We start from the raw sequence: 27922 nt of genomic DNA, 5'->3' as shown, positions 1-27922 counted from the left end.
AAGAGAGAGGAGCTTGTGTAAGCTTGTAGCTGGAGGAAGCAACAAGTGGAAGCTGGAAGGGGCAGGTTCAAAAAGGGAAGGAGGTGGGAGGGAGAAAAAGTTCAAGTAATTAAAAATTTGGATGCATTTAACTCAAATGACATGAACTGATTCAAATAGTGGGAACCTCAGCACCACATGTCCATGCCACATCCCTGGGGTGCTGCTGTGCTGTCCCCGTTTAGATCCAGGCTGTGCCTGGCTGTGGGGTCTCCTCCTTGGAGCCCTTCAGAAGCCGCCTGGACGTGGTGCTGGGCACCCTGCTCTGGGTGTCCCTGCTTGGGCACGGCTGGCACCGGGTGGCTCCAGAGGGCCCTGCAGGCCTCGGGCACCCTGGGATCCGTGATTCTGTGGTCCTGGGGCGGGACTGGCACAGGGGATGGTGTTGTCAGCAAAGCTGCCCTGGCATTGGGAGTGCCGGTGTGGAACAGCGTGGGCTGCAGGTGCTGTGCGGGAGAAGCCCTCGCAGCAAAGCGTTAGGCGCACACAGCTGAACCGAGCTGCTCCACCGTCAGCCACGACAGCATTCATTCCAGCAACTCATGTACAAAGAGCTCAGTTAGTAGATGTAACTTCAAGGACCATGATTTTTTTTTTTTTTGGTCTGATTTGGCCACCAGAAATGGAGATCGTGGCTGCAGTATTCTATTATCTGCTGCGTTTTGTCCCCAGCACGGCCAGCCCTTCTGCCTGCTGCCCACCACAGCTGTCTGCTGTCTGTAACGCGGCCGAAGGCGCAGAACAAGCAGTGCCAGCGCGGGAGCAGGAGCCACAGCGCAGGAAATAAAGGGACAACAAGGGACAGAGGAGCAGGCAGAAGCAAGAGGCAGGTGCTTTGGGAAGCGGCAGGAGCACGTAGCTGTGCGCCGTGTGCTGGAGCAGAGCTCCGGGAGGAAGAAAGGTACTTTGTACAGAAACAAATGGCAGTAACGGGGATATTACTGCGTTTAGTGTTTGCATTGGGAAATTCAGGATGGCACTTTATGGCTGTAAGAAAACTAGCCCTGCCCCAGAGATAGCTTTACAGAACCTGTTTCTCTTCCAAACAGGGCTAAACACAATGAACCGCATATATATTGTAACGTGTCTTTTATAGCTGTCTCCGAAGTTTCCCAACAAGAGATAATCTTTTAAAAGTGAATGGAGCATGTCAGTGCCATTGGAAAGTATATTGATGTCAAAGAGAAACACTAAATCAACCCCTGACGTTTAAGATTATAGCTACTGGTTTAAATTTAAAGTACAGCCAAGGGACCGACTGTTGGAGATACTTGTCGCTGCCCCTATTCAGCTCTTTGGTCTTTGTTCCGTCCGCTGAACTTTTGAAATCCCGAGAAGATAAATTTACAGTCTGTGTCTGCTCAGTGGGAAGACTGTTAAACAAGAAACCCCAAACAATTAAATAAAACCTTAGCTATATGCAATCGTTTTAATTTAGTCCTTTGATATGGTTCATCTGATTAAGTTCTTTCCAAACAAACTGCACGTCGAGCCTGGCCTAGGAGCAGAATAAGCCCATATGTATCCTGACAGGGGTGTTTACTCGAGCAGAGCTATCCCAGCCTCGCTGTGCACACTCGGTTCTGAGAACAAGAAACTGGGGACACAAAAGGGCCTGGGGACAGGAACTCGGAGAACAATAAGGGTAGAGAAGCTTAGAGGAAATAACCTACTGGGAGAATGGGAATGCACTGGGAATAGAAAAATCAGTCAGACAGGAAGAAATCAGATATTGGGAAGATGCCCGCAGAGAGGGAGCAAGGGATGTCTGTAAAGAGAGGTTGGGGTGGAGGGGTGTGCTGGGGAGGGAGGACATGCCGCCAGCCCTGGGGGGACCAAGGGTGCCCCTGGGGTGTGATAGCCCGGCAAGGGAAGGGGTGCCACTCAAGGGGGGTGAAGAAAGCAGATGGCCCTTAAATAAACTTAGACTAGGGAAGCTGTCCTACAGCCAGCAGACCAGTATCTCTGGCTGCAGAGACGCTTTTTTCCCTCCCTGTCTTGCTGGACAGGAGCAGACGGAGAGATAGGCCTTGTCCACCTAGGAAATTTCGGCTGGGTTTGAGGTGGCCTCGCCTGCTGCATCAGTGGAAATCCACCTGGCTGCCTTGGCCTGGGGCAGAGCGGGGCTGGCTCAGGGGTCCGCAGCCCTATGCGGGGTAGCGAGCAGCAACGCAGCCCTTTCAGCACCGATGGCCTGACCACGGCTCAGGCACTGCTGGTTGTGTCTTGCTGCCCATTAGCAGGGTTCGGGTTCCCTGCTGTAGGACCGGTGAGGGACGGGGATGGGGACACCGCAGCCACCCCAGCCCGGTCAGCATCTGCTGACCTACAGCTGGTGGGACCTGTCCCCAAAGCACGGCACATCCCACGGCACCTGCCATGGTGGGGCACGGGAGTGGAGCCCCCCCTTACTGAGTTGAGGCCAGGAGGGTCCCCCCCGGGGTCAAAGCTTGCTGGGGCAGGGGGGAAGATTTCTCCTCATCTGGACCAGACTTCGGGAGAGGAGGGGGGGCAGGACAGGTGTCCCCAGCCTGGAAAAGAAGAACCTGGGGGGGGCTAAACTGGGGGAAGGAGGGTGCTGGGAGCGACAAGGGTGGCAGAGGAGGGGGATGCACCTCCAAAACTCCCCACAGTAAGGGGGGGGAACGACACAGGGTGACCGGAGACACTGGCAAGGGCGACAAGTGGGGGGAGGCTCTATGCCTCCACTCTGCTACCTGCAAGCAGGGGCCCCCAGGGAAGGGAAGGAGGGAACTGGGGGAGAGGGGGGGGCGAGGGTCTCCCGGGGGAGCGAGCAGCCAGCGTGGGTCCCCCTTTCCTCCCGGCCCCCCCCCCATGCTCAGTGGAGGGGAAGGAGGGAAAGGACGGGGGGAGGGGGGGGGGCAACACGAGGGGGGGGCTGCCAGAGCCCCCGGCCCTCGAGGGGTCCACGGGGTCCCGGGGCGTTGCTCGGGGCTCGCTGTTTGCTCGCCGAGCGGTGGGGAAGGAATCGTCTTCTGTGGGATAAAGTCCCTGTCTACGCGGGTGAATTGCCCGTGTCCAAAGTCTAATGGCAGGGGACTATCTCCTGCAATCTCCACGAAAGGGATGACTTTTACAATACATGGGCTGATTGCAAATAAGTTACTAATAAGCTGCTTTGGCGTAAGAAGGGCTCTATACATTATTTCCTAAGATCTGTTTATTTGCAAGTATTTCTTTCTTTCTCTTCTTTTTAGAAAAAAAAAAACGTATTTCGTTCGGGAAAATAATAAAAGTACAGAAGTTAATATTTAGACATTCGTAGTATTAAGTAATAGAGCTATAAACTCTCAAATACGGCACTTTCATTTTACTTAACAATAGATAACACAAAAGCAACAGTGAAACAGGCCAAACAAAAGCGATCACCAAAATTGTTGTGACAGTACAATTACCCGACTAGGAAATTTATTCAATATGCTTTACCATTGCATCGACACAGCAGGAAAAAAAAGCCCAAACGTTCAGAGAATAATACAACCAGGCAGGAGGTATTTGGAAAAAAAAAAGGATTTATTTTGAAATACACTTTCTTAAGAGATACTTTGACTCCCGGATTTGTTATCGCCGTGCATCTGACATGACAACACGAAACGAACAAACAACGAAAACCACATTTCTGTACAGAGCTCTAAAATGAGCCGCGAGTATCTACAAGGAGTAGCTTTACGCCTCGGTGTGGCTTGGAGAGGGGCCCGATCCTGCAGTCCACGCTCTCTTAAACGAGTTTTGCAGACGCGTGCTAGGAAAGATTGGCCCCTGAGCCTGCCCTGCGTTGTGTGTGTGTGTGTGTGCACGCCTGTGACTTTCTGCCATACAGTCCTTGAGTAAAATGAGCAACTCGGAGCTGCGGGCGCGGGTGCGGGGTCCCGGGCTGCTCTAGAAGTCCTGCCGGGGGGTGTGAGTTAGGCTGTGCCGCCGTAGATCACAGTTTCGCCTGAACACTTTGCCGCACTGCTCACAGTTGTAGGGCTTGATGTCTGTATGGGTAAGAAGGTGAGTTTTCAGGTTACTTCTCTGATTAAAGGTTCTTCCACATGTGGGGCATTTGTGTGGAGATTCCTGTTCAGATTTGAAGCAAGCAAAGGATTAATCCTTCACAAACTACCTGCCTTTCGCGTATCGCTGCGCTTTTCGTTAGCAAAAACGCTTCGAAACGTCGGGAAAAGCGGCACGGGCGCGGGGCGGCCGCCCGAGGTAGGACGGGGGGGGACACACGGCGACATCGGCCGCGTCCTGCCCCACGCCTCGGGGGCTCCGGCGCCCCCCGCGCCCCCCTCCCGCAGCCCCGGCCCCGCGCAGCCCCCGCGCAGCCCCCGCCGTCAACGAAAAAAGCCCCGAAAGGGCTGCGCGGATAAAACCAAAAGCGAAGCTCGCTCCCCGCCGCCTCCAGCCAGCCCGGAGCGGCCGCGGATTTGAAGCGCCGGCTCTCGCCGCCCCGCGCCGCAGCCGCAGCCCCGTCCCCGAGGCAGCCCCGAGCCGTGCCGAGCCGTGCCGGCGGCACACGAGCGGAGGAAAGGGGAGGGCAGCGCCGGGCTCACCTGCATGTGGAGGGTTTTGTGGACCGCCAGGGTCCTGGACTGGCAGAAGCCCTTCCCGCACTCCTGGCACTTGAAGGGTTTCTCTTTGGAATGGATGTACCTGCAAGGAGGCAACCGCGGGGGTGAGCGGCGCTGCCGGGACCGCGGGGGGACAACGCGGCTCCCTCCCCCCCAGAACCCCTCGCCCCGCTTTTGCTTAATTAATTAATTAATTTATTTATTTATTTATCGCTCTTTTTACGGCGAGCCCCGTCGGCTCAAAACGCTGCCGGCGATTCGCAGCCGCTCCGCGGGGCCGGCTTCGGGCCGCACGGCCGGGGAAGCTCCGCCGGCGGCGGCCGAGCCCGTTCCTCTGCCCGGCGGCAAAGCCGGGGGGGTTCCGCCTCGCCCCCCCACCTCCAGCAGGACCCCGCTTCGCAAGGGGGTCTCCGAGCGGCCCCCCCGACGGCTTCACCCCTGCCACCCCCCCCGGAGCAGAGCCCGGGACCCCGCAGGGCTCGGCTTTTGGCAGCCGGGTGATTCGGGTTTATTTTTGGGGGGGTCCCCGCTGCCTTCCCTCTCAGCCCAGCGATGCGGAGCCCGCCCCCCCACCTCCCCCCCCCCCCGCTGCTCCTGCCCCTCACCGGTGGTCCCGCAGGTGGTCCTGCCTCCGGAAAGCCTTGTGGCAGATGTCGCAGGTGTAGGGCCGCTCGTCCGTGTGGGTCCGCTCGTGGATGAGGAGGTTGTAGGACTTGGTGAAGTGCCTGCCGCAGAACTTGCAGATGAATTCCTTTTTCGTCTTGGAGGGCAGGCGGCCCCGGGAAGGCTTTCTGTCCGGGGACAGCTTGCTGATCCCCGACAGGGGGGACGCCAGTCCGGGGCTCAGCTTGGCCAGCTCGCCCACTTTCGGGGGGTCCTCCTGCGTGGCGGCCACGGCCAGGTTGGCAAAGTCAAAGCGGGGCCTGTCCTTGTGCAAGGCCGGGAGGACGTGGGCGATGGCCCCTTGCTTGGGGTGGAAGAGGTGCGTGGCGAAGGGGAGAGCGGGGAAAGGGAAGCGGGAGTCCACCAGGCCCTGGGCGGCCGCCATCTCCGTGATGGTGGAGCGGGTGATTTCGTGCACATTGGGGTAACCCAATGTCCAGTGGTTCATGTGCATGGTTTGCACGGCGCTGAGTCCGTACAGACCTTGCAGCTGGTCCACAGCTGCAGGGAAGGTGTTCACAGCCTGGAGGAAGGAGTAGTTGGTGAGTTGCAGGGATGGGTGCAGCGGGATGGGGGCCGGCAGCGCCTTGCTTCCCATCTTCCCGGGGCGCCGGAGCTGGTGCCTCTGCTGGCCTTTTGAGACGGGGACAAAATCCTAGGGAGAAAGAAAGGGGAAAAGGAGGGGAGAGAGAGACTTTTACTGAAAGCGGCGTGGTTTTTTCCCCCCCCGGGGCCGAGGCGAGCTGCCGGGGCCGCTGCCGTGTTCCTGCCCCCGCTCCCCGTCCCGCCGGCGGCCGCCACCGGCGCGATGGCTGCGCCCGCAGAAACGAAAGCGTGAAAAAAAAAACAACAATAATAATCAAAATAGCCCTCCCAGAAGCACTCCTTCAACCGAAACTTAAAACACTATTTTTTTTTAAAAAAAAAAGAGGAAAAAAAAAATAAAAGCCTGACTCCCATCAGACAAACCGCGGAGAAACGCACCCGGGACGCGCAGCCGGAGCCGCTCCGCGGGGTCCCCGCGGTCCCAGCGCGGCCACCTCGGGGTCCCCGCGGCCTCCCCCCTTGTCCCCCCCTGCCCCGAGCTGGCCCCCGGCCTCGCTGCCAGCCTCGGCTCGGCCTCCCGCAGCCCCCGGGGCGCGGAGGCCCCGACCCCGAGCCCTCCTTGGCCCGGACCCCCCCCGGGAAGGCGCAGGGTGCGAGCGCAGAGCCCAGGCAGGGCCCGGGGTGGTGGTGGGGGGCGGCTTTTTATTTTATTATTATTTTTTTTAATCCCTTCTCGGCTGCTTATTTTTCTTCCTTCAACACCAACCCATTTATCAAGATAATCGAGGGAGAGCGAAGCGGCTCCTGCCCCCCACACGCACACCTCCTTACCCCCGCCCCCCCAACCCCCCCACCCCCCTTCCCCGAGCTGCCGGTCCTAAATAAATCCACTTTGCGCTCAGATCCCTTCCAGATGGCCCCACACAGCCCAGCCGAGCCACCCCGGCTGCGGCCGGCCCCGAGGCCTCCCCGGCCGTCGGTGGCTTTCGCTCAAGCCCCTCCGGCCCGAAACCGTCGGGGCCGCTCCTCCCGGCGGCCTGCACCGGCACCCCCGGAGCCGCTCTGCTCCCTCCAGGCCCGGGGGAAGCTCCGGTCCCGCCGCCAGGCTTCGGTGCCGGGAGCCCAGCGGCCGGCCCAAGCCGTGGAAAGGGGCTCCTGGCCCGCAGCGGAGCTTTGGGAGGGCCGCGGAGTGAGCCGGCTCCTCTTGGGGTTTGGGAGCAGGGGCCGGCAAGGCGTGCTTCCCAAAAATATTAAAAAAAAATAAAAATATAAAAATTATAATAATAAAAAAATCGAAAGGCCTTATCCTTAAAAAATAAAAACAAATATATAGATCACACCGCTCAAAAAAAAAAAAAATAGAGCGATTCGAAATAAGAAGAGGAGTAAAAGGGAAGGTCGAGGCCGCCGAGCTGGCCCCGCACGGAGCCCTCCAGGCCGCCGCAGGGCTGGGGCTGCCCCGCCGGCTCCCCGCAGCCTCGGCCCCTCGGATGGGTTTCGAAACCCCTTCGCCCCCAGCCTCTGCACCGCTCCGGGCTGGCCCCGTGGAGAAGAAACGCGGAGAAGCCGCTCGGGGGGGCATCCCCGAGCGCTCCCCGCTCCCATTTTCGTTTTCTTCGGGCCGCGGCTCGCCGCTGCCCGGCTCCCCCCGTTTGCTCCCGCAGCGAGCCCAAGGGCAGCGTTATGGGGGTGACCCCGCGCACACGGCGACGTTTTTATTTCTTATTTTTTATATATATTTTTTTTTCTTCAGGGAGGTGGTCGCACGGAAACCCTTATTTTTAAAGACCTCGCAGCGGCGGCTCCTTGCTCCCACCCCGCCAGGGAACACCGAGGAGCGGGGAAAAACCCTCCCGGCCTCGGCAGGCTCCAGAGCTCATTCGGCACCGCGAAGGGACCCCGCAAATCTCGGCGAAAGGAGCGCGCTCAGCGCCGAAATCCCCATTTTTAACCCCAATTTTTTCCACGTGCCCCCCCCTTGCCCCAACCGCGCTACGCCTGGCGCTGCTCTTTCGGGGGGGGGGGGGAACCCCATTAAAAACTATCGGAAAAAAACCACCGCCGAGCGTCCCCGTGCCGGCTTTTAAGGCCACTTTCCACCAAGGTGAAGGGGGGAAAGTCAACCAAAAACGGATGTTACTTAAACCTTGGCACTTCCTTTTCCCTTCCCATCCAGGGCGCTTCGTTGAACGACGCCTGCTGTCTCCGCGGCGAGCCCCTCGCTACCTGCCTGCCCCCGACCCTACCCGGGCCGCCGTTCCCCTTCCTCCTGCTCCGATTTAGGGCCGGGGAACGGCCCCGGTGCTCCCCGGGTCCCCTCCAGCCCCCCGCGGCCACCCCCGGCTATTTCGACGGAGCCGGGGCTTCTCCAGCGCGACCCCGGGGAAAAAATACATACATATATATAAATCCCTCCCCGGCAGGAATTTGGCGTGAACACCTCCACCGAGCTTAACGGGGTGCGGTGGGAGAGGAAAGGGGGTGCCCAAAGGGTGGCACTCGGGGACCCCACGGCCGAGCCGCCCCCCCTCCCACCGACGGCACCGGGCAGCGCTTACCTACCGCAGCGGGCTGCTCCTCCCGGGCCTCCCGGGGCAAAAGCGAGGCGGCACCTTCACGGAGCCATTACATCCACAGCAAGGCGGGGTGGGGGGGAAGCTCAGCGGGGCCGGGACCCGGCGGCGGCCGGCATGGTGGGGACGTGGGGGGCTGCAGCTGGCGGCCGGGGTCGGGGGTCGGGGGTGGAAGGGGGGGGGTGGGGGCCGCGCGTGTCCCGGTGTAAAGCCGCCTCCTGCCTTCGAGCCCGGCGAGGCTCGGCGCGAGTGTGAGCCGCCCCCTGCCCGGTCCATCACATTTCAGCGGTGAGTGGTGGCGAGGAGCCGCTGTCCCCGCCCGCCCGCCCGCCGCCGGCCCACCCCGCGGCGCGCTCAGCCCCGCGCTCGGGGCCGCGCACCCGCCCCGGCCCGCCCCCGGCCCGCCCCGCCGCGCCGGCCCCGCTGTTTACTCGTGTTTGGGTAGCAACTGGGCTTTAAAGGGGCAGGATCGCCCCCCCTTTTCCTTGTCCCCCCCCCTTCAGCGCGGCGTTACCTAAGGTGACTCGTGCCCCCCCCCCCCCGCCTCGCAGCGCCGCTGCCGGGGGAGGTTCGGGGGCGCGCACCCCGCCGCCGGCCCCGTTGAGCTGCCCGCAACCCTATGCCCTGTTCAGCACCCGGTGTGAAATAAAACTAAAAAAAAAAACCCAAACCCCCCCCAGCGCAGATCGGGGCCCGGCAGGACCGGGAGGCGCAGGTAGTGCTCACGTCCAAAGGGCTGCGCGGCCGCCATGGCGGGTCGCCCTCCGGGCCACCACCTCCTGGGAGCTCCTGGGCTTCCCCGCAGCAAGCCACCGGGCGACAACCAGCGGAAAAAAATCCCTGTGTGTGTGTACGGGGGGGGGGGGGGGGGGACGCATCGGTGTGCGGGGTGCCCCCGCGCAGCCCCGCACCTGGGGCAGGCAGGGCGTTTGCGGAGCGGTTTCGGTTTTCGTGCCCGGGGAGCTGGGGCTGGATTCGGCCTCACTCCGGATTGCTCGGCTCCAAAAGGCGCTGAGCTCCTCGCTCCGCAAGGCTCCGGGCCGGGGTTTTAGGGAGTTTTAATAAGAACGTTATCTTTCTCTATACATTACTGAAATCCCAAGGGGGGGAGGGATTTATTGTATAACCTGGCCGGCAGATCCGAGGCTCTGAGTGTAAAAAGATGTGAGGAGAAATGGCGTGTGCGAACAGCTCTGAAAATGGCTCAAGGTAGGCTGTGTGGCGTTTAATTCAAGCCCGCTGAAGAGAAGAGGACGCAAGCGACGTTTGCATTGGGAATTTTTTCTCTTTTTAGTATATAGGAGAAAAAAATATCCCAACCTGGGGCGGGCAAGGGGCAGCTTTGGACGTGTCCCCGCGCCGGGGACGGGAGCCCAGGCTCCTGATCCTAAAGGAACGCGCCGCTGTAAATCCCGGCCCCATACACAAACGGCATTTGGGCTCCTCGACCCGAAAACGCCGGCGGGGGAGGCTCCACTTTTGGGGAGCCTGAAGCGGGGATCCCCGGAGCCCGCTGCGGGGCTGGGTGCGGGACGGGGCGCGGGGAGCGGGGCCGAGCCGGGCCGAGCCGGGCCGGGCCGGGGTCAGCGGCACGGTGCGGTGGGGGTGCCGGGTCCCCGAGGGGTCGCATCCTGCTTCGGGGCCGGCTGGTCGAGAACGAAGCGGCCACGGGAGTTTTTATTCGCCTTTTCCACCCCGCGCTGCAGCATTTCGGGGGGCCGTGGGGACCCTTCCCCGTCGACAAAAAGGCCGGAGGGGGTTGTTTCTCCTCCGCCTTCGTTTCTCGCCTTTCCAGCGAGGCAAAGAAAAGCCGCACTTGTTGGGGAAAGAAAAAAAAAGACAAAAATCAAACAAACAAAAGCCCGAGTTCGGGAAGCGACCGGCCGGCCGGCCAAACGAAAAAAAGCCTCCAAACCCAAAAGCAGGAGAGGGGAACGAAAAGCTCCCCGGGCCGCTGGCTCCGTAGACGGCTGGCGGTCCGGGGCCGGTCCGGGGGAGCGGGGAACCCCGCGGGCAGCTCGGGCCGGCTGTCCCCCGCTGTCCCCGGCCAGCAGGTGCTCGGCGACAGCCCTCGGGGAGCCCCGGGAGGGGGGGCCGTCGGACCCCGACCCCTCCGCGCCCCCCCGACGGCGGTGCCCGGCTGGCACCGACGGCAGCGGCCACAGCGGCTTGTGGGGCTCGGGGCTGCCGTCCCGAGCAGGTGCCTTCCTCCTTCTCCTCCTCCTCCTCCTCCTCCTCCTGCTGCTCCCGCTGCTGCTGCTGCTGCTCAGCACAGCCCGCGGCCGCGCCGTGCCCGGGGCGGTGCCGGGCGGTGCGGCGGGGGCCTGGGAGCCCCGCACCCGGCCCGCGGTGCTGCAGCGCCCCCTGGGGGGCTCCCGGGTGCACGCCGCCCCCCCCCGGCTCGGCTCGGCACGGCGCGGCTCGGCACGGCCCCGGGAACGGGACGGCGGCGGCTGCCGGCAGCGTGTGCCGTCGAGCAGCTCCGCGGTCGCCTCGGTCTCCTCGCTCGTCTCGCTCGTCTTTCTTAATTTTTATTTTTATTTTTAGGTTTTTCAAAGAAAAAAAAAAACAAACACCGCGACGGGGAAAAACGCCCCATTGGGATGCGGGGCCGAGCCGTCGGGGAAAGGGGGCTCCGGGGAGCGCAGCCGCTGATGCTGCGGCACCGGCGACACCGGGGACACCTCGGGGGGCTCTCGGTGGCTCTGCCGCCGCGGTGCTGCCCGCTTCGGGAGCCGCCCCGACCGTTCCCCGACGGTGCTGCGAGCCCGGGGGCAGCGACAGCATCGCCGTGCCCCCCCCCGGGGCTCCGCGGCTCCTCGCCGGGGTCACCCCGCCGCCCCCCGGCCCCGGGCGGTGGTCGGGTCCCTCCCCGGGTCAGGCCGGTGCCTTAAACGGCTCGGAGCGAGCACCCAGGGCTTAGTTCGTTTTCCTTCTATTATTTTCAATATTATTATTTTCTTCCTCTCTTTTTCTTTATCTTTTTTCATTTTTTTTTAAGGAAAAAAAAGTGACCGCCCGTCTATCTGGCACCCGATTCCGCCCGTGTTTCTTGGTGACCGAGCCAGCACCTACTTCCCTCGGCTTTATTCTGTTTTGTTGTTGGTTTTGTTGCTGTTTTTGTTGATGTTTTTATTGATATTTTTAGCACAACAGCCCCGAAATGGCAGCGTTCAACACCCACGCGTGAGCGGCAGGAGGGGGACACGGCGGGGGCGATCCCCTGGCAGCATCACCCTCCCCCCAAAAAAATCCCCTCGTAGCATCACCCCTCCAAAAAAAAAAAAAAACCAAAAAACTAATTCCCCCGTAAAACATCGCCGCGATGAGCTGGGAAGCGAAGCGAAGGGAATTCGGAGCGGCTGCACCTCCGTGCCTCCCGCGGAGGCTCAGCCTCCGCCACCCCTCGCCCACGGCCTCTACCCCCGGCGGTCCCCCCGACGGCCCCAGCCCGTGCCCGGTGTGTGTGTGCGTGCAGGGGGGCACCGCAGCCCCCTTCTCCCCTCTCTCGGAGCCCGGTGCCGCACGTCGGGGCTGCCCGCAGCCTCCGGCAGGGAGCCGGGGCACCCAGGGGGATCGGGGGATCCCAGGGGGTCGGGCACCCACCAGTTCGAGCAGCTGTTCCAGGCTGGGAGGCTGGCGAGGTGCGCAGTCCCAGAGCCAAGTGTTATTGGGGAAATGCGGGGGAAACATCGTAGAGATGCCATAAATTGGTTTAAGGAGGGCGGCTGTGATTTCGGGCTCCTGCCTCGTAACTCACCTAGGATGGGAGAACTCGGAGGGGGCAGAGAACGGGGCACGTACGTCTCGTCCCGTGCCTTATATTAAATAACTCGCTCTCCTCTGGAGTATTTTCTTTATTACGCGTGGTCATTAGATACATCTGCGGGCTGAGCAGGGGTTTGTTTATGCCAGCACAATACTCCGAAACCGGGGCTTTTCCATCGAATACGTGTACGCCGTAATCCCCTTTTACCTACCCTCCCCGTGTGCGTTTCCTGTTTCCAGCACACATTCTCCGTGTCTGAGCTATGGCGAGGGATATGTTATAAAGCAGGGTGCCACGGAGCGTTTCAGATAGTTCCAGAGCACTACAAGCACGGTGCGAGCATATGCAAATCATCACTTACAGATGTGCGCGCTGTCTGTATTAATCTCGGCATGCTTTTCCAATTGTTTGTGGCATCTCGTTCGAAGAAAAGCACAATAATGGAGATTCTGAATAAGTACCAATTGTTCCTGGGCAGACTCGCCCCCACGATGGGCAGACGAACCTTTCTGACGAAACCTTGCGCTTCTCAGCAAAATTAGCAAAAAAAAAAGGGGGATTGAAGATTTCTGAAAGACGAGGAAATTGAGGGAAAACTTACCCCGGAAAGGTATGTGAAGCATCTAAAAGATGAGGGCTGTCTAAGGCTGAACGCTACCCTGTATATCTATTGGATATGATCCAGAAAAGCACTTAAGTGCATGCTTAAGTTCGTCACAACACCCAGGACAGTACCTAGGCAGGTGCTTCAGCTTCTTTATATGCCAAAGTCCCACGCTCAGCACCTATTTCACTGTTTTCTTAAAGAGTTTCTGAGTCAGGGCCATTACTAGTTAGATCCTCATCAAAATAAAGACATGAAAAGAAGTTTATTTAAAACAAAAACAAACAAAACAAAAACAAACAAACAAAAAAACAGCTACCATTCCAGGCAAGGTTCAGCAGCAGCAGCATGGGTGCTGGCCTTGTGGGTGGAAGGACGGCTGCTGCTCCATGAAGCCTGCAGGCAGGATGCTGGTGTGCCCTGAGATCATTCAGAGCAGGGAGGTGTGGATCTAGTCCGTGGCATGGGAAAAAAAAAACATTTTGCCATGATCTCTGAGGGAATCAAGTGTCCACAGCCACCTGGGAGAGACATGGGCAAGGTCAGGCTGGGGCACAGAAAGGCTGCGCGGTCAAAGCAGTGACTGAGAAGGAGGGTGGATCAGCTCAGGAATGGGTCTGCCAGAAAGCAGAAAAATCTAGGACAAATCGGACTGACACCAAGCACTGTGTTCCCACCTCCTTTGCTCACAAACCCTGCTTTCTGTTCCCGAGTGGCACAGATCCCCGCTCAGAGGACTGGCATTCACCCTCCTCCCCTTAGTTTCCTTCCCCAGACCCTTCAAAAGCAACTGAGGGACCCACCCAGGCTGGTAGGCAGGAGGATGAAAACCAGTGAGCAGACGTTTCTCCTGTTTCGGCCGTGCCAGGCGGCGTGGTACGGCTGGTAAAGAACATCAGCAGTTACTGCACATCTGCCTCGTTTGCGCCGCCTGTTTCATTTATTTGACCTGCTCACTCACGATAGGCTGGGGAAACTTATTAGCTGGTTATAGTGCTCGTCCAAATGCCCCTTTGGGAACGGTTTCCAAGAAAAATACAAAGCCCATTCATTTCAACAACAGAACTTATTTTAGCCACAAGAGAAGTGCTGAAAGCCCGGACCATTGCGCTGCAGCAGAAACAGCAGTGCCTCCAGGCTGCTATTTTCAGCTTCGCAGATCGATGAAGAAAGGCAGGAGATACTGTCAGCCACACCACAGACTTCCAAGGGCAGTACGCATTCCCCTTTTCCACTTCATTTGTCCTGCTGGTTGCTGATTGCTCCAATACAGTCAGGACTGTTGAGTTTCCCCACTGCACTTGTCGGAGGCTGCCTGCCTAGGCGTAGCTCTGTTTCAGGCTGTTTCAGGCATGAAGGGGAGCAGCAGAGGCTCTGGAACAGAAAATGGTTTGGAGAGAGGGCCCCCGGTTGTGAGGGCAGCAAGGAGCCCAGACCTTCAGGGAGCCTGGGACGGTGGCCATGGAAAGTCGAGAGGAAGCCTCCACCATTAGCAGAAATGTAAATGACAGAGAAATCTGAAGCTCCTTACAGTAAATGAAAAAACATCTTCTGAGTCTAAGAAAGGAAGACTCTTGATGCCACCTGAAAGGTTCTTTGGACAAAAAGCATCTTGTGTCGGACCTGAGGGTGGAGAAGTCACTGTGAACTTGGCCAGAGGGCTTTGCCCAAGCTGGCACAGTGAGAACATCTGCTGGGAAGAAGGGACAAGCACACATAACATGGCATCTTACCCTTGGTGAGAGGCAGCCTGCAGCCAGAGCAGGCACTCCTGAGCTCTGCGAAGGGGACCACCACCAAGGGTCAGCAGCAGGTTAAGCAGGGCTAACCCTGACCTTTCTCCAGTCTCCAAGCAGACAGCTCTTGAGCAAATACAAAACCACAGTTATTAAGGAGCACTTAAACAACCCCAATAACAAAATAGAGTGAAGTGGAGCCAAAACTGCAGATCTGTTTTGTCCAAAGCATAATATTTATAGACGACTGAAAGGCAGAAGAATCGGTTTTCGGGACTGTGCCTACACCCAGATAGTGGAGGCACACTTGAAAGTGCCTGTCCTTTGAAACACAGCGAGACATGAATTTCAGCTTCTCGGAAATAATGTTGTCATTCCTAGAGCTATTACATGTGCTTGGTAAATGAGAACATTAGAAATAACTTACGGATAGAGCTACAGGTGGAGCCTGAAACGCTAAAAAGCTGTTCAAAGCACCACTTATGTCTGATCTAGTTCAGCATTAGTCTAATGTTATCTTTCCCCCCCCTCAATGGTTTCAAGAAGATGTAGAAAAACAGAGCAGAGCTGATGTTTACTTTTACAGCTAATGGTTCCTCAAATCTACGAGAACTTCTAAGGAACAGATAAAAGCAGCTGCAAGAGTGATCTAGAAATAAACATCTAGAAGAAAACATAGCTGCAATCAAAGTTCCAGCTGGTCTCTTCTCAATGCTTATCAGGAGTCTTTTTAATCAGGCATTTTGAAGTCAGAGGCTTATTTCCAACAGCTTTTGCCCATACATATATATATATAAGTCCCTTGAAATATTACAGAAGTTCTGTTTCACATCAAAATAGCATACATTGTCACTGAAATTATTAATTTTCTTTTCCTCATCCCCCATATTCTCTCTGGGCCCCTCTTTTGCATCTGGCATGTGTACTGATACTTGAGATGACAAATACTGATAACTGCGAGGCTGCAACGCTGCATACTTCCACAGCGCGAAGCTCAGCCAAAGTTAGGCATTGATTTATGGGCTGTATTCTGTTCAACACGGCAAGGTTGTATTTTTTTTTTTCTTTCCTAATTCCTTACCTTTAATCCTTGCCACCTTCAACCTAGCGTGTGTCAAATTTCCATCTTATTGTTGCAGCTGTGGTTTCTTACAACTAAAGCACGCTTCTTGAAGGCACTGACACATTCTTAGGTTTATTCGCAGATTTAAACGCTCAATTGTTCAAAAAAATGCCTGAGCTCATTAAAACGTGATGGCATTTAGAAGTTTTTTTTTTTTTCCTGTTAAAGGGTTGATACAGAGGTTTAAAAAAAATGGGGATGTTGGAATGACTATTTGTATTCAGCCCAAATCTGTAGAAAGTGTGGTAACTTATGCAGGGGTAGAGACCTGAAGCCCAGGGTTCTCATTAGTAAAGAGGTTGTTTACAAAATACCCAAGACAGCAAAAAAAGCTCTCTCTCACATAAAAAAGTCTTTTGCAGGTGTACAGACGAAAGGAAGCAAACCCTCTACCATCCAGGTATGGTGTTACTTTGGGTGCCTTCGTGACCCCTAGTAGGAGACAGCAGACAGATCGCCCAAGGATCTATATGCTTACAGAAAGGAGCTCCAAAAGGGAAGTATTTTTGTTACGACCTTCGCTGCTTGAATACCCACTTCTCTGTGCTCTCCTATGGAAAACGGACCAGAGGCTAGACGCTATAAGTATTCCTCCAAGGAGTGAGTGCTCCCAAGGCAGTGAGAGCTGCTCCGGGCAGCTCCAGGGCCGCGTCTCCGTCTCTTCCCACAGGTGAGCTGGTGAAAAGCACCAAACCTTTACTTCAGCCTTTCCAAGTTCAGTCTGGCACAGTAACTCAAGCCCGCTTTTATCATCTTCGACAGCTAAGATGATAGCGTTTTCCACCAGAGCAGCTGAGATATGTCCCCATTCCAGGAAAAGGCCAAGAAAATAGCCGAGAGCAGTAAGAAGTTAAACCTCTGCAAAAAATCTGCCAGAGGACATCTGTCAAAGCCCAAAGAGTTCCAGTTATGTATGATTTCATTTGATCCCAGAGGCTAAATAATGTACAGGAAAGATTTAATAATGTTATGCAGATTATGTGTGGAAATGTAAAAGGACCCGAATACAATGCCAGTTTGAGAAATGTTCGTGTGCTCATAGCTCTATTATGGCCACAAAGTCAGAAAACACAGCTTGAGCAATAGGCTATGATAATAAAATTAAAAATTGGAAGTGCTAGAATATTTACTCAGGTGAGACTGTTTGATTAAAAAAAAAGATGACTTAATATTTTCTCTCTGCCAGGAAATGATCAGTGGAGAGAGCCCCGTTCCCGTTTCCACCACATTTCCATGTGAAACCTTGATAGTGAAAACACCGTAACCAAGGGTCGCTGGTCACAACATTTCCAAGTGCTCGTGCAAAGGAGATGTCAGCTATTAAAAGAGGAACAAAAAACTGAATGGGCCTCAGCCAGGATCTGCCAAGTGGCATCTGTCAAGTCACCGACTGGCGTAATGCTCCCACGCCACGTGGCACTGTTTAAATGCTGGCAAAAAAATGGATTATTAAGCGGGCTTCTTCACCAGGGTGGCCATGGGCTTCATCATGAAAAGATGACCTGAAAGCAGAAGCAAGTGGATCCTATCTGGAAATACCTGAAAACTTCAGTGCGGACTCTTACAAAGAAACAAGTGCAATGTTTCCTGAGGCTGGCACTTGCGGTGGTCTTTCTTTGACCGGTGCTTTTAGCTCCCTCGGGATAGTGGTTATAGCTTTAGCAGCTGAAAACTTATGCTCACCAGTTTTTTCTTTCAGTGGAAGGATCTGAGCCTTTTCCTTCTAAGGTCGGATCTCTATTTGAAAGGAGTTTCAGCAGGTTTCTTAGGTTTCTCATTTCCTCTTGCTATTTCTGCTCTCATCTGTTTTGCAAATGGCCACCGTAATATTAAGCTTATCTAATGGCCAGGCCTCCTCCTGGAAGAGTGCCAGTGGCGGTCTGAAAACGAGGCATCTGAAAGCGTTCAGAGGAGATGGCCATCACCTTCTCCCTGAACCTCAAACATAAAACTTCCCTGACAAGCACATACTCCAATGTCATGAAAAGCAAGAGGTTACTCTTAAATTCAGATACCACGTTAACTGGCTTCCTCGGTGACGCTTGGACATAGCGCTGAACTGAGCTCACTCTAAAAATAATAAGTTCTTTTTTTCCAGTGTTTAGAAAAGATGCTACTTGTACATGGACAGAGTAAAGAGTGAATGTCCCAATGACAGCTTCACCGTGAACGTGAATTTCATTCTACAGTTGCTTCTCCTCATTTTGTTAACTTCGATCGTTTTCTCCCTCGCTGTGGCATATTCCAGGTCACCGGATGGTTGGGGTCAGAAGGGACCTCTGGAGGAACTCTGGTCCAACCCCCCCGTCCATCTATTCCTGGCCTTTGACGTTAGGCCAGAGTGAGTGCAGGCACAGCTGTGTCCATCATCTCCTCAACCAGGGAGACTTAGGGGCTTTGTAACTATTCCTGCTGAGAAAGATGGCAAGGGTGGAACAATTTTCTTTTCCTTGGTAAGGGGAAGTCTATGAAAATGCAAGATGTGACACAGGTCTTTATGTGCAGACACACACAGAAGACAAAATCTCCTGGATTTTACCATTGACCTTGGTGAGACCTGGATTTTATTCAAAAGGAGGAATTCAGTGGGGGTGCTGGGTCTCCGGTGTAGGAACTTGAGAAGAAGCCTAAAAAGTCTGACCAAGTTCTGCATAAGACACTCTGAGGACTCACCATATAAGCAATAAAGACTGACACAACAGCTAACTAGCTGAATGTCATAAAAAGAAAAAACACAGGTTTACTGTTGTATCTTTTATTTGTGTGAGACCTGAGAAGGAAGAGCCAAGAGTGGCTTCTATACATCTTGTAGAAGAACCAATGCTGTAGGAATGCAGGACCGGGGTCTGTGCGGACAAATCCTTCGTTTGGGTTTCTGCTTTGCCAAAGAGAAGGAATTTTGACCTTGTGGGGGAGAGAAAGAAAGAACAGGCCCAAAACTGGAAACTGAAGTATGTAGACACCGACACAAGAGGGTATTGCCTGGAGTAACTTTTTGTTTTTCTTTTTTGGAAAGAGGGTTGACAACAGGAAGAGGAAGGTTTGCTGGCTGCTGCGATGTCTGAGGCAGGCAGGTGCGATGAAACTAAAGGAGGTATCATGGTGTGCAATGCAACACGTCCTTCTGGAAAAGAAACAAGTCACCCACTTAATAATGTTTTATTAGACTAAGGGTTACTTTAGCTTAGTTTATTTTATTTTTTTTTGCATAAATAATAATTGATTTAGAAGGATGCTCTTATTTAAGTGACGTTAGGCGAAAGTTAAGCTGAAAACATCAGATGGACAGACCGTCAGCTGGTATAAATGAGCACAGCTCCGGGGGTGTCCGCTGCTGACTTACACCGGCTGCGGGGCTGCCCCAGCAGAGCCCTTGGTTGATGAAACAACCTTTCCTAAGGCTGAGGAATCCAAACAACACTGCCCAGGCTCCCTCCAGTTTCTAGCTCATGCGATAAGGTCTTGCGCTGGTCTTCCTGTCCTGCAACTAGGACAAACAAACAAAAACAGAATTTCTGGAATCCATCGCGTTTCTGCAGGATGTTATTTAAAAATTATACTGCAAAAGATTATTACCACAGGCACACGGCTTTAGAACAGACTTCCTAGAAGCACAGCAAGTTTGGGGAAAACCCCACAAACAATCCCCCTTACTGTAAGGCACCTGTTCTCCTTAAAACACTTTTGTTTTTAGTGGAAGTCACCCCAGCTGAATTAAATTTGTTTCCCTTGGGTCTGCATTTTCTTTAGCCAACACAACAGCTGCACCATGTGGAGATGAGCCACAAGAAGTGTAACAACACATGTTTGTGATTGCTGTATCAGCTTTGGCAGATTTAAGTGCAGAGGTCTTTAGCTGCCTTCTATTAGAGAGCCAGCTTTACAATATATACAACATCTTGCAAAGTAGTAGCAATAATATATGTAGTTTTATGTATTTCTTGTACATGCTGGTACAGTAAAACCAGAAAGGAACTGGCTATTACTTATAGCTATAAATATTGCGTTAAGCACAAACATTTTCTTTTGCATGTAAAAGTAGGAACAGAACAGGAGGATGGGTTGGCTATGATAAAATCCCCAGAGCCCTCCTGTGCTAGCTGTTACCAGTCCTGCAGAGATGCTCAACCATCCAGGATTCGCAGCAACCCTCTTTTTTCAAAGCTGCAGTAAATTTATTCTCTCCAAGAAATTGCTGAATTCCTGGAAAATAATGCATAATCTTGGTACAGAGTGCTTTTTTTTTTTTTTTCTCGTTTCAAGAACAGGTGCCAAAAACTGGTCTCGCAGAGCCTAATTCAATATATGTTGGAGTGCAGCTTTAAATTCTGCATTTGGGACATTTAATTAAGAGCTGTTGAGTATCCTACCCACGTCACGAAGTGAGGTACTTGTTTTTGAAAGATCATTTTGAAACTCCAAGATAAATGCCAATAATAGAGCACAAAATCAAACATTTGTGTTTAAAATGTATTGTTCCTGTTGCTTTGTTTTCAACTATTATCATGCATTTATTTCAGTGGGCGCTCTTTCTAACTCCTTCATGTGATTTTAATCTCCCAACACACTTTCTCAGTTAAAATTACTATACTATATAAAAAGCCAACACAGCATTGCGTAAGTGTCCCCGTGACTCTGAAGAGCACTTTCTTCCACTGTCTAAAATTTCAAATTCTTAGAATCTATTCAATGATAAGGAGGCTGCTTTTACGTTGCCTATTTTATCTCCTTGGACTGCATCATTTCTAATCAAATGAGCCCACGACACATTATTAAGAGGTTATGTCAAAGAAATGGTTGTGTCTAATGTGATCTGCCTCTAATTTTGACCTTTCCTCCATCCTCTTGGAATATGAATCGGGCTGAGGGTGGAAACACCAGTCAAGCAAAAGTCTGCATTTATACTCACACTCCCATGAGCAAATTAGGCAGGACTCTCCTCTGAGAACTGACCCCAGAGGAGTATATCTGAAAGAAAGACATCATTGATGCTAATAGATTTTGGACCAGGTCCTAGAGATCCTCTGCCTAGTCAGAACTGTAAAAAGCAGGGATTTTCTATCTATTCATCTTCCTGAGAGACGCAATATATATTAAAACGTGTAGTTTGGCTTTTTTGCTTCTGTTTCAGTTTTTCACTGTATTGCCTAGTATTCAAATTAGCACATTCGCTTAGAAATTAGCTTTAAGGAATTTAAAACGGGCATTGTTAACCCGGTAAGAGCAGCTTAATACCACCAGTGTAACAAATTAGATCATGGAACTACAGAGGAGCTCAAGGATGAAGCAATAAAAGCTGTGTATCAGCCAGTTCAAGGTTACAGAAAACATTAAACTCTCTCTTGTTTAGAAGACATTGAAATGTGATATATGAACACAAAAGAAGCAATGTCTTTAAATCTTAAAACGATTAGCAGCTTTACTCTGTAGGGATCTTGGGCAGGAGATGGACTCCACCCTGAGGAAGATAAAAGACCTCAGTTTTCTCAACTGGAAGGAGTGATTCATTTTAGGTGGAAGTGGTATGCATGCGATATTCCTCATGTGGTAAATTAACTGTTTCCATTAAGAAAGTTCCTAGCATATGGAATTGGTCTCTTCTGCTCTGAAGAGAAAATTGTGCCACCAGAAAAGTGCTTCTTTTATTTTTCTTTTTCTTTTTTCTTTTCTTTTCTTTTTTTTTCAAAACCCAGTCTGCTTAAAAATGGGCAGTGCTGATGGCTGTCGATAAACCCTTTTTTGCTATTCAGTAAATCGATTCGTCTTTCACTGTTTCCCTGCTTGCAACTTAAGAATTAAGAACTTGTATTATTTAGTGAAGGAATAATGGGAAAAGCTTAGTTCTGAAATTTACTGGAGTTCATAAGCTCTCTAGATAGTAACTTGCTTTATGTTTTGCTGTGTTTCTATAGGCTGACCTATGTATACTCAGTCATTTCAAGAGCTTTCTTTTTTGCAGAAAGTGCCCGTGTCACTGTGCGGTGACGGTACTCAAAAGGACTCATCTTAGGTAGAGGGGAGGCTGCTGTAAATGCTCCCATGCTGAACCAAACTGAGCCCGATTAGTGGGGGCTTCAATCAGTGCACCGCATAAAGCAAGCCTGTAAAACTTCATTATTTGCTGCTTTGTTGTTGTGTTGCTTTTTTTTGGTGCCTTTTTTTTAAAGTTATATTTTATGGGTCACCGTGAGGAAGGCTTCCTGCTGCTTTTAAGAGCAGAATGGGAATGTAAGTGCAAATCCTAATCTTTTTCTTGTTTTGAATATATTCCTGCTTTCCATGGTATCTTATCTTGTAATCAGACCCGTTACTTCAGAGGCAGTCATGAAATGGTTGTTATGCCACTGAACTGAACGTTTTTTGTGAAGTTTTAAGACTAGAAATGTATTTAGGTATTTCTTTAAAAGTGACTGTGCATGTTACATGAGTAGCTTATTTGGACTTGAATTATGATCTTCAGACATGTTTTGATTGGGAGAGGTTGGAGAAAAAAAAGTAGGAAACTGAAATTTGGTGGTTTCTTGATTGTAAAGTCATTAGAATGAGTGATTTGTTTATTTATTTTTATTTTTTTTTCACATACAGAATAGCTTCATTGCTTTGTAGCTATGAAGCAAGCTGGAGATGAACTTCAGAAATACATAGATAGGGTTTTACTAAAAAAATAAATAGAGAAAGTCCTGTAACTAGAATAAACTGTGAACATGTCATGGCATAGGTTTTGTAGTGCTCAGCACTCACGGGGTTCTTTCCAGTAGTACTGGGTTCTCCTTATATGTACTTCGTTGGTCTGTACTTGTGCTTTTTATGCTTTTCTTCATGCACTTCTGTGAAAGGTCCACAAGAACAATGAAAATTCCCTTCTTTGAAGCTGAAAGAATGGATCTTGTTAGCCTCTTGAAAGCGTTGTCCCCCCAAATAAAAAATATCCTAATGTTCCCTAAACACTTCTGTCCCATATTCTGTCCCACCAGCTCTCAGTGCAGGAGCTAAAGGAAGACAAGCTGCAGCCTTCACAGCGGGGGAAGCCTTGGGCATAAAGCTGTGTGCAGTCAGACAGCTGAAGTTTGTTTCACGTAGGACTTGTTTCGTCAAGTCATGAGGATTCAATCATTCACTATTGATATTAGTTTCCATTCCTAATGCGGGCATCAGGCCTTGCTAGATAATTATCATTTATTCTCCAGTGTCCAAGCACATGTCTTTGCAGACTGAAGAGCAGATGGCTGCCTCTAGAAAGAGGGGGAATATTTTCACATAGATGGGAATCCAGAGTCACTCAGAGTATTACCACAGCAGCAGTAATTCCTCTGCAAACCAAAAGGAGTTTTTTTTTCAAGTGGATGCTAATCCTTAGATCCCATGAGCACAATCAATGCAGCTGTACTACACACTGGGATATCTTTTGTGGTTAACTGTAAATAGCAACTCGGTATCCATGGCTTATTTTTTACCATAGTGTACTATAATAGGGAAAATAGCAAATGGTACGGCTATATATAGCCTGGTACTAAGACTGCGAGCTAAACGGTCAGTCAATAGAAAAATCCTAGCCTAATCAACAAGTGTCTTTAGGTCTAGCGAGGCTATTTTGGATACTAAAATGATGTATAGGAGGTAGTGAGAACAGCTGTAGCAGTACAACTAATGTTTTCTTATTCCATGTTTTAGGAACTTTCTGAATCACTGATTTTGTCAGAGTGAATACAGATGGCAGAATCTGTACCTCTATTTCCTGGCTATTTATTTTCTGCACCTTTCTTTTGCTGGACTAGCAAAATGCGAATGCTTTCCTTTTATGCAACATTAATTGTCTATTAAGTTGTGAGTAGCTCAGGAAAAGAAATCAAATACTCAGGAAAAGAAAACAAATTTTTATTCCTAACCTTCATAAAAACTTGATTTTAAAATGTAAATTGGAGTCCAAACTTGAGAATATGCTGTTCTTTTTATTTTATTTATAACTATTTTATGACTGACAGGGTTAGGAAAGTATATAACAAATTCTTAGATAAGCCTTCAAGGTTACTTCACATTAGACATGATAGGTAGGAAACAAAAACAGGCAGAAGTCAGTTTTTCTTATCTTCTTTATAAACAAGCTGGTATTTCATTCAAGGCCTTTCCCTTAACTTTCAGCATACCAGATCACTATCAGGCAATCACCCGGAGAGACATGCAAACATGTTGTTGTTGACTATTTGTCTACTGAATTTATGAATCAGTTTCCTAAGGAAATAAGGCTCCTGCTTTCATTTCACCTATGTGCATGCTGCTGAGCCTTTCCTTTATTACTCCTTCACATATACATATATATTCCCTTTATTCACAATAATTTGGGACTCTTTAATCATACTAATCAAGTCTGATGGAAAGCTGAAGGTCTGTAATGATATTGAGTTCCTATCTGCACCAAACCCACAGCTGATGGGTAGAGGAGGGCACGTCCTGTTTGTGGGGCTGCCCACCCCACAGTAAGGGAAGTTCTGGGTTTGGCTGCTGGATTTGCTGCCGTGCTGCGGACCAAAGTGCCAGCCTTTCCCCGTGAGTTAAACAGGGAGTTATAATGCAGACATGGAATATGCCATCTCATAGCTCTTTGGGGTAATGTCAGGGTGGGTCAAGGCAATATGAGACATTTGGTGATGTGGAGGGGTCAGAAGGAACACAGAGCTGGGGGCGTGCCTCGGCATCTACGAGGGCACTAAGGGTACCACGGGTTTTGGCATGCAGAAGTGAATGGAGCCATTTTAGGATGACAGAGGAGACATTGGGCACTGAGGGCCCTGTCAAAGAACCGGGTGGCCTCTGTGGTGAATGGGTAGAAAACACATGGAGCAAGAAGCTGGGCTGTGAATGGCACCATGGATGTGATGAAAGGCTACGTATACTGCGTATGAAGAGCATAAGACATTTGTGACACCAATCAGTAAGAAAACACGTAGTATTAATTCTGTTTTTGTTTTCCTAAGACTACTGTGTTTTAGTTAAAATGCGTGTCGTTTAAATGAACCTGATCAAATACCTTTTGAAGTGAATGTTTCTTTTATTTGCTATCAAAGGAACGAGATAAGGTCCTTCCTATAACATACAGAATTTATTTACATGGTGTTTAGGAATATGACTTTGAAGTATGTGTTTGTAATTTAAATCTTTTGGTAATACCTGTTTCTAACTCAGATGTGAGATTTTCAGGTAATTTTTATCTTTCTCAGTTTTACTGTGAATTCTGCACAACTGAGGCAGGAGGGATAACCTGGAACATGTTGGTTTATATATTTAGGGGCTTGGGGACTGTCTTAGCTTGTGGTTATACACCACCTAATTCTTGGCCATGCCATCATAATTTCTAATTCTATTGCAGAATAAGTGATTATAATATAAATTGTTTTATTTGATTATAAAATAACATTTCAATATAAAATAATTATAGTACTCAAAAGCTAAGTATGGTCTTCATCCATCCTTTGGTCTAAGGACTTGTATTTGATGTTGATGCCAGTTCTGCAGAGAAGGGAGTCCTAATGCATGCCGTTAAATTGGTGAAGTGGATGAAACACTTTAGAGGAAAATGAACAACTCAGTTAGTTTTCTCCTATATTTTTACGATTGGGCTACATTAAGAATTTTCTTACTCACCTACCTTTTCAGTAGTGTTATGTAGTTCCACTCTTGGAAGAAATGATGGGAATAGTCCTGTAGATTGTCTGCAACTTCCTCATCTCCATGTTGTCTAGACACCAGCAACCTCATAGTATATATTCATGCCTCCAGAACATTTAGACTTCCCTTTACTGGAAAGCCTGAATTAGGCAGTAGGAACAGAGGGAGTCTGTTTTCCCTTTCAAAATTCCTTCTTTGCTAGTGGCTAGGTACAGTTTTGTAATGAATACCAAGTCAGTGTCATATTTCACTGCAAGGTTCCCAAATTCATGTTGCAGGGAAAAAGTGAGATGATGTTATTTATTCTAGTGTTACAGATGTAAAAATACCATTTGAAAGGAGAGGAGATAATAAAGTGACCTTGAAAAATACTACGGTATATATATTATCTTCCTATTAACATTTTATTTTCAGCATAAATGTACCTAGAGAGCATTCTGGCAGTTCACAAGGCGCCACTGAAACTTCTGTGAGTAAGGCATGGAATTGGTCCCTATTTTTGGCACTGCTCACCTCACCAGGTTATAAAGCTGGGTTACCTAACTTTTTCTGTTTCAGACGTCCTGAATTCTTTCACACTCTTCTTGCTTCAGTGGTAGAGATGGAAGGCAGTACCATACCCTTCTTCCACAATTATCTGGTGGTCAGGGTATTTTTGGGTAGTGGGGTTTGTGGCATTAAATCACTTTGGATGAAGGCTAAATCTACTATTCTAAGACAAGTTTTCTTTAGCCTTGTTCTCTTCAACTGTTTTTAATGTAGGGGGAGGAGTGGCAGATTAGGCCGTTTAGCCTTTTTTCTTTTTCTTTTCTTTTCTTTTTTTTTTTTTTTTTTCGAGAGAAAGGGATTTGTGTGAATGGGGAGATAAAGCATTTCTTGGCTTTTTTTTTTTTTCTTTTGCCTTGGTGTTATGACTATAATACAGTACCTGTATTTTTTGTAAAACTGCTTTTCCTTGCTGGAATATGCAGCTTATCATAGCTGTGGCTTAAGAGGAGGAACTGGAAAAAACCTTCCTCCTCTGAAATAACTTGAACATATTGTCTTCAAGTCTTGTGTTAAAGGATGTGGAGGCAGTCTCTGCATTCCAGGAGTGACACAGCCAAATAGGGATGCCAAGTGGCCCTTCACTTGCTGAAACTGGTGAAATGTAAATAATAATACTGATGAAAATAATAATTGGTCAGTGTATCAGCCAAATATCCTGTAAAACAATGTTGGAAAATAGCCACATGGCATCTTCTACCTGCCTGACCTCACTATTCCTAGAACAGGGAGATGGGAAGTCTTGCAGGGTTCCTCCCCATCATTATCTAATGCACTCATACTACACTGACTCTGAGGCATCTGCTGGCTTCTTCTCCTGGGTGTTTTTTTTGGCATCTCCTACAAGCAGTTATCCATACCATAGACAGCTCTGGCAGTACTGCTTGGTAAGCCACTCTGGCTTATGGGATGATACTTGAAGAGCTCCGTGTTGATCTGTTGTGCGAAGGAAGATGTCCTTGCAGTTTTTCCATGACTCAGAAAAAAAAACAAAGAAACCCAAAAGGTCACATGGTGGTGTGTGATTTGTTTCATGGGCTCATTCAGTATTGCCATTGTGTATTCAGCCTGACCACAGTGAGTCAACTGGACTGGATTGACTTCAGGCGAAGCAGACAACTTTCACAGCAGCGGGACTTCAGTCATTCAACATTCCCTTGCTAACGCACATCAGGGAAATCACATTAGGTGTGGTACATGGATTTTTATTTTTATTTTTTTTGGAGTGCTTGTTGTGCATCTAAAATCAGCTTAATAGAGGAATTTGGGCATCTCCATATTTTTATGGGTCTTACCCAAGTGTTTTACTACCTTGAACTCCTATTAGTGAAGCAAATAAACCAGCTTTCAGGAAAGGATATAGATGTTGGCTGACACATCTAACTTTTCTTCTATTGACTTGGCTGGCTCTGCTTGGATGCACTGTCAGTCAGCCTCTTACATTGCTACGTAAACAGCCCAAAGTTGGAAGTTGTAACGTGGAGAACTGCAGATAACTGTCCCACGGCAGTCAGCAGCCTTAAAAAACTGCTGTTTGAATAATTATGTGCCAGCTTCCTATGGCTTTGCAGGGTAATTGTATGCTTTGGCACTAGAAAAAGCCAGGCACCGACTGCCAGCGCTTTCTACCTCAGAGCGGTGCTCTGCCACCCGAGCCAGCTTAGGAAAGCAGCTCCGTGATTAATACAGCCATGATTAATTAACGTAGCTTTCCCCTGCTCTGGAGCCATTTGCCCACTGAAAAAAAGCCAGGGTGCTTTTTTTTGGGGGGGGGGGGGGGGGGGGCTGGAGGCCGCCTGAGGCGGCCGGGCCTGGCCCGTCGGCAGGACTACAACTCCCGGCATGCCCCGCGGGGCACAGCCTCACGGAGCACGCCGGGAGCGAAGCGCCGCGGGCCGACCTCCATTTTCTCCCCCCCCACCGGCCTCCCGCTCTTCCCGTGGCGCGCTGGGCGGGGTCTCCTTTGAGCGACTTCCCCTCTGACCAACCAGCGCTCGCCGTGCCGCGGCTTCCAACCAATGAGCGCGCGCGTCCCCGCCCCCCGAGGAGGTAGCGGTAGTGGCGGCAGCCGGCAGCGGCC

General features: G+C 50.9%; 2 protein-coding genes across 4 annotated transcripts; one reads left to right on the top strand and one right to left on the bottom strand.

Moving 5' to 3' along the window:
• Positions 1–3552: 3552 nt before the first annotated feature.
• OSR2 (odd-skipped related transciption factor 2) lies at positions 3553–8654 on the bottom strand. 3 transcript variants are annotated; one of them, XM_080581299.1, is made up of 4 exons: positions 8387–8654; positions 5225–5937; positions 4602–4701; positions 3553–4122 (listed from the first exon to the last, which is right to left on the bottom strand). In XM_080581299.1, exons 2-4 carry the CDS (start codon positions 5878–5880, stop codon positions 3940–3942), a joined length of 939 nt encoding a protein of 312 aa, XP_080437425.1. In that variant the 5' UTR covers positions 5881–5937; positions 8387–8654; the 3' UTR covers positions 3553–3939. The 3 variants fall into 3 exon arrangements, with proteins under 3 accessions (XP_080437425.1, XP_080437427.1, XP_080437426.1); XM_080581301.1 differs by having other exon boundaries at positions 3553–4040; XM_080581300.1 differs by having other exon boundaries at positions 8391–8529.
• Positions 8655–9150: 496 nt separating this feature from the next.
• Positions 9151–27794, top strand: LOC308190722 (uncharacterized protein; the record flags this gene model as incomplete). The annotated part of the gene is made up of 3 exons (XM_080582377.1): positions 9151–9243; positions 9611–16303; positions 16820–27794. 2 exons carry the CDS (start codon positions 9151–9153, stop codon positions 10946–10948), a joined length of 1431 nt encoding a protein of 476 aa, XP_080438503.1. The 3' UTR covers positions 10949–16303; positions 16820–27794.
• Positions 27795–27922: the final 128 nt, after the last annotated feature.

Source organism: Anser brachyrhynchus (genome assembly GCF_964034855.1).
Source record: "Anser brachyrhynchus genome assembly, chromosome: 2".
In the NCBI taxonomy this organism is placed as follows: domain Eukaryota; kingdom Metazoa; phylum Chordata; class Aves; order Anseriformes; family Anatidae; genus Anser; species Anser brachyrhynchus.
Note: the sequence above shows the minus strand (reverse complement) of the source record. Positions and strands in the feature narration are given on the sequence as shown.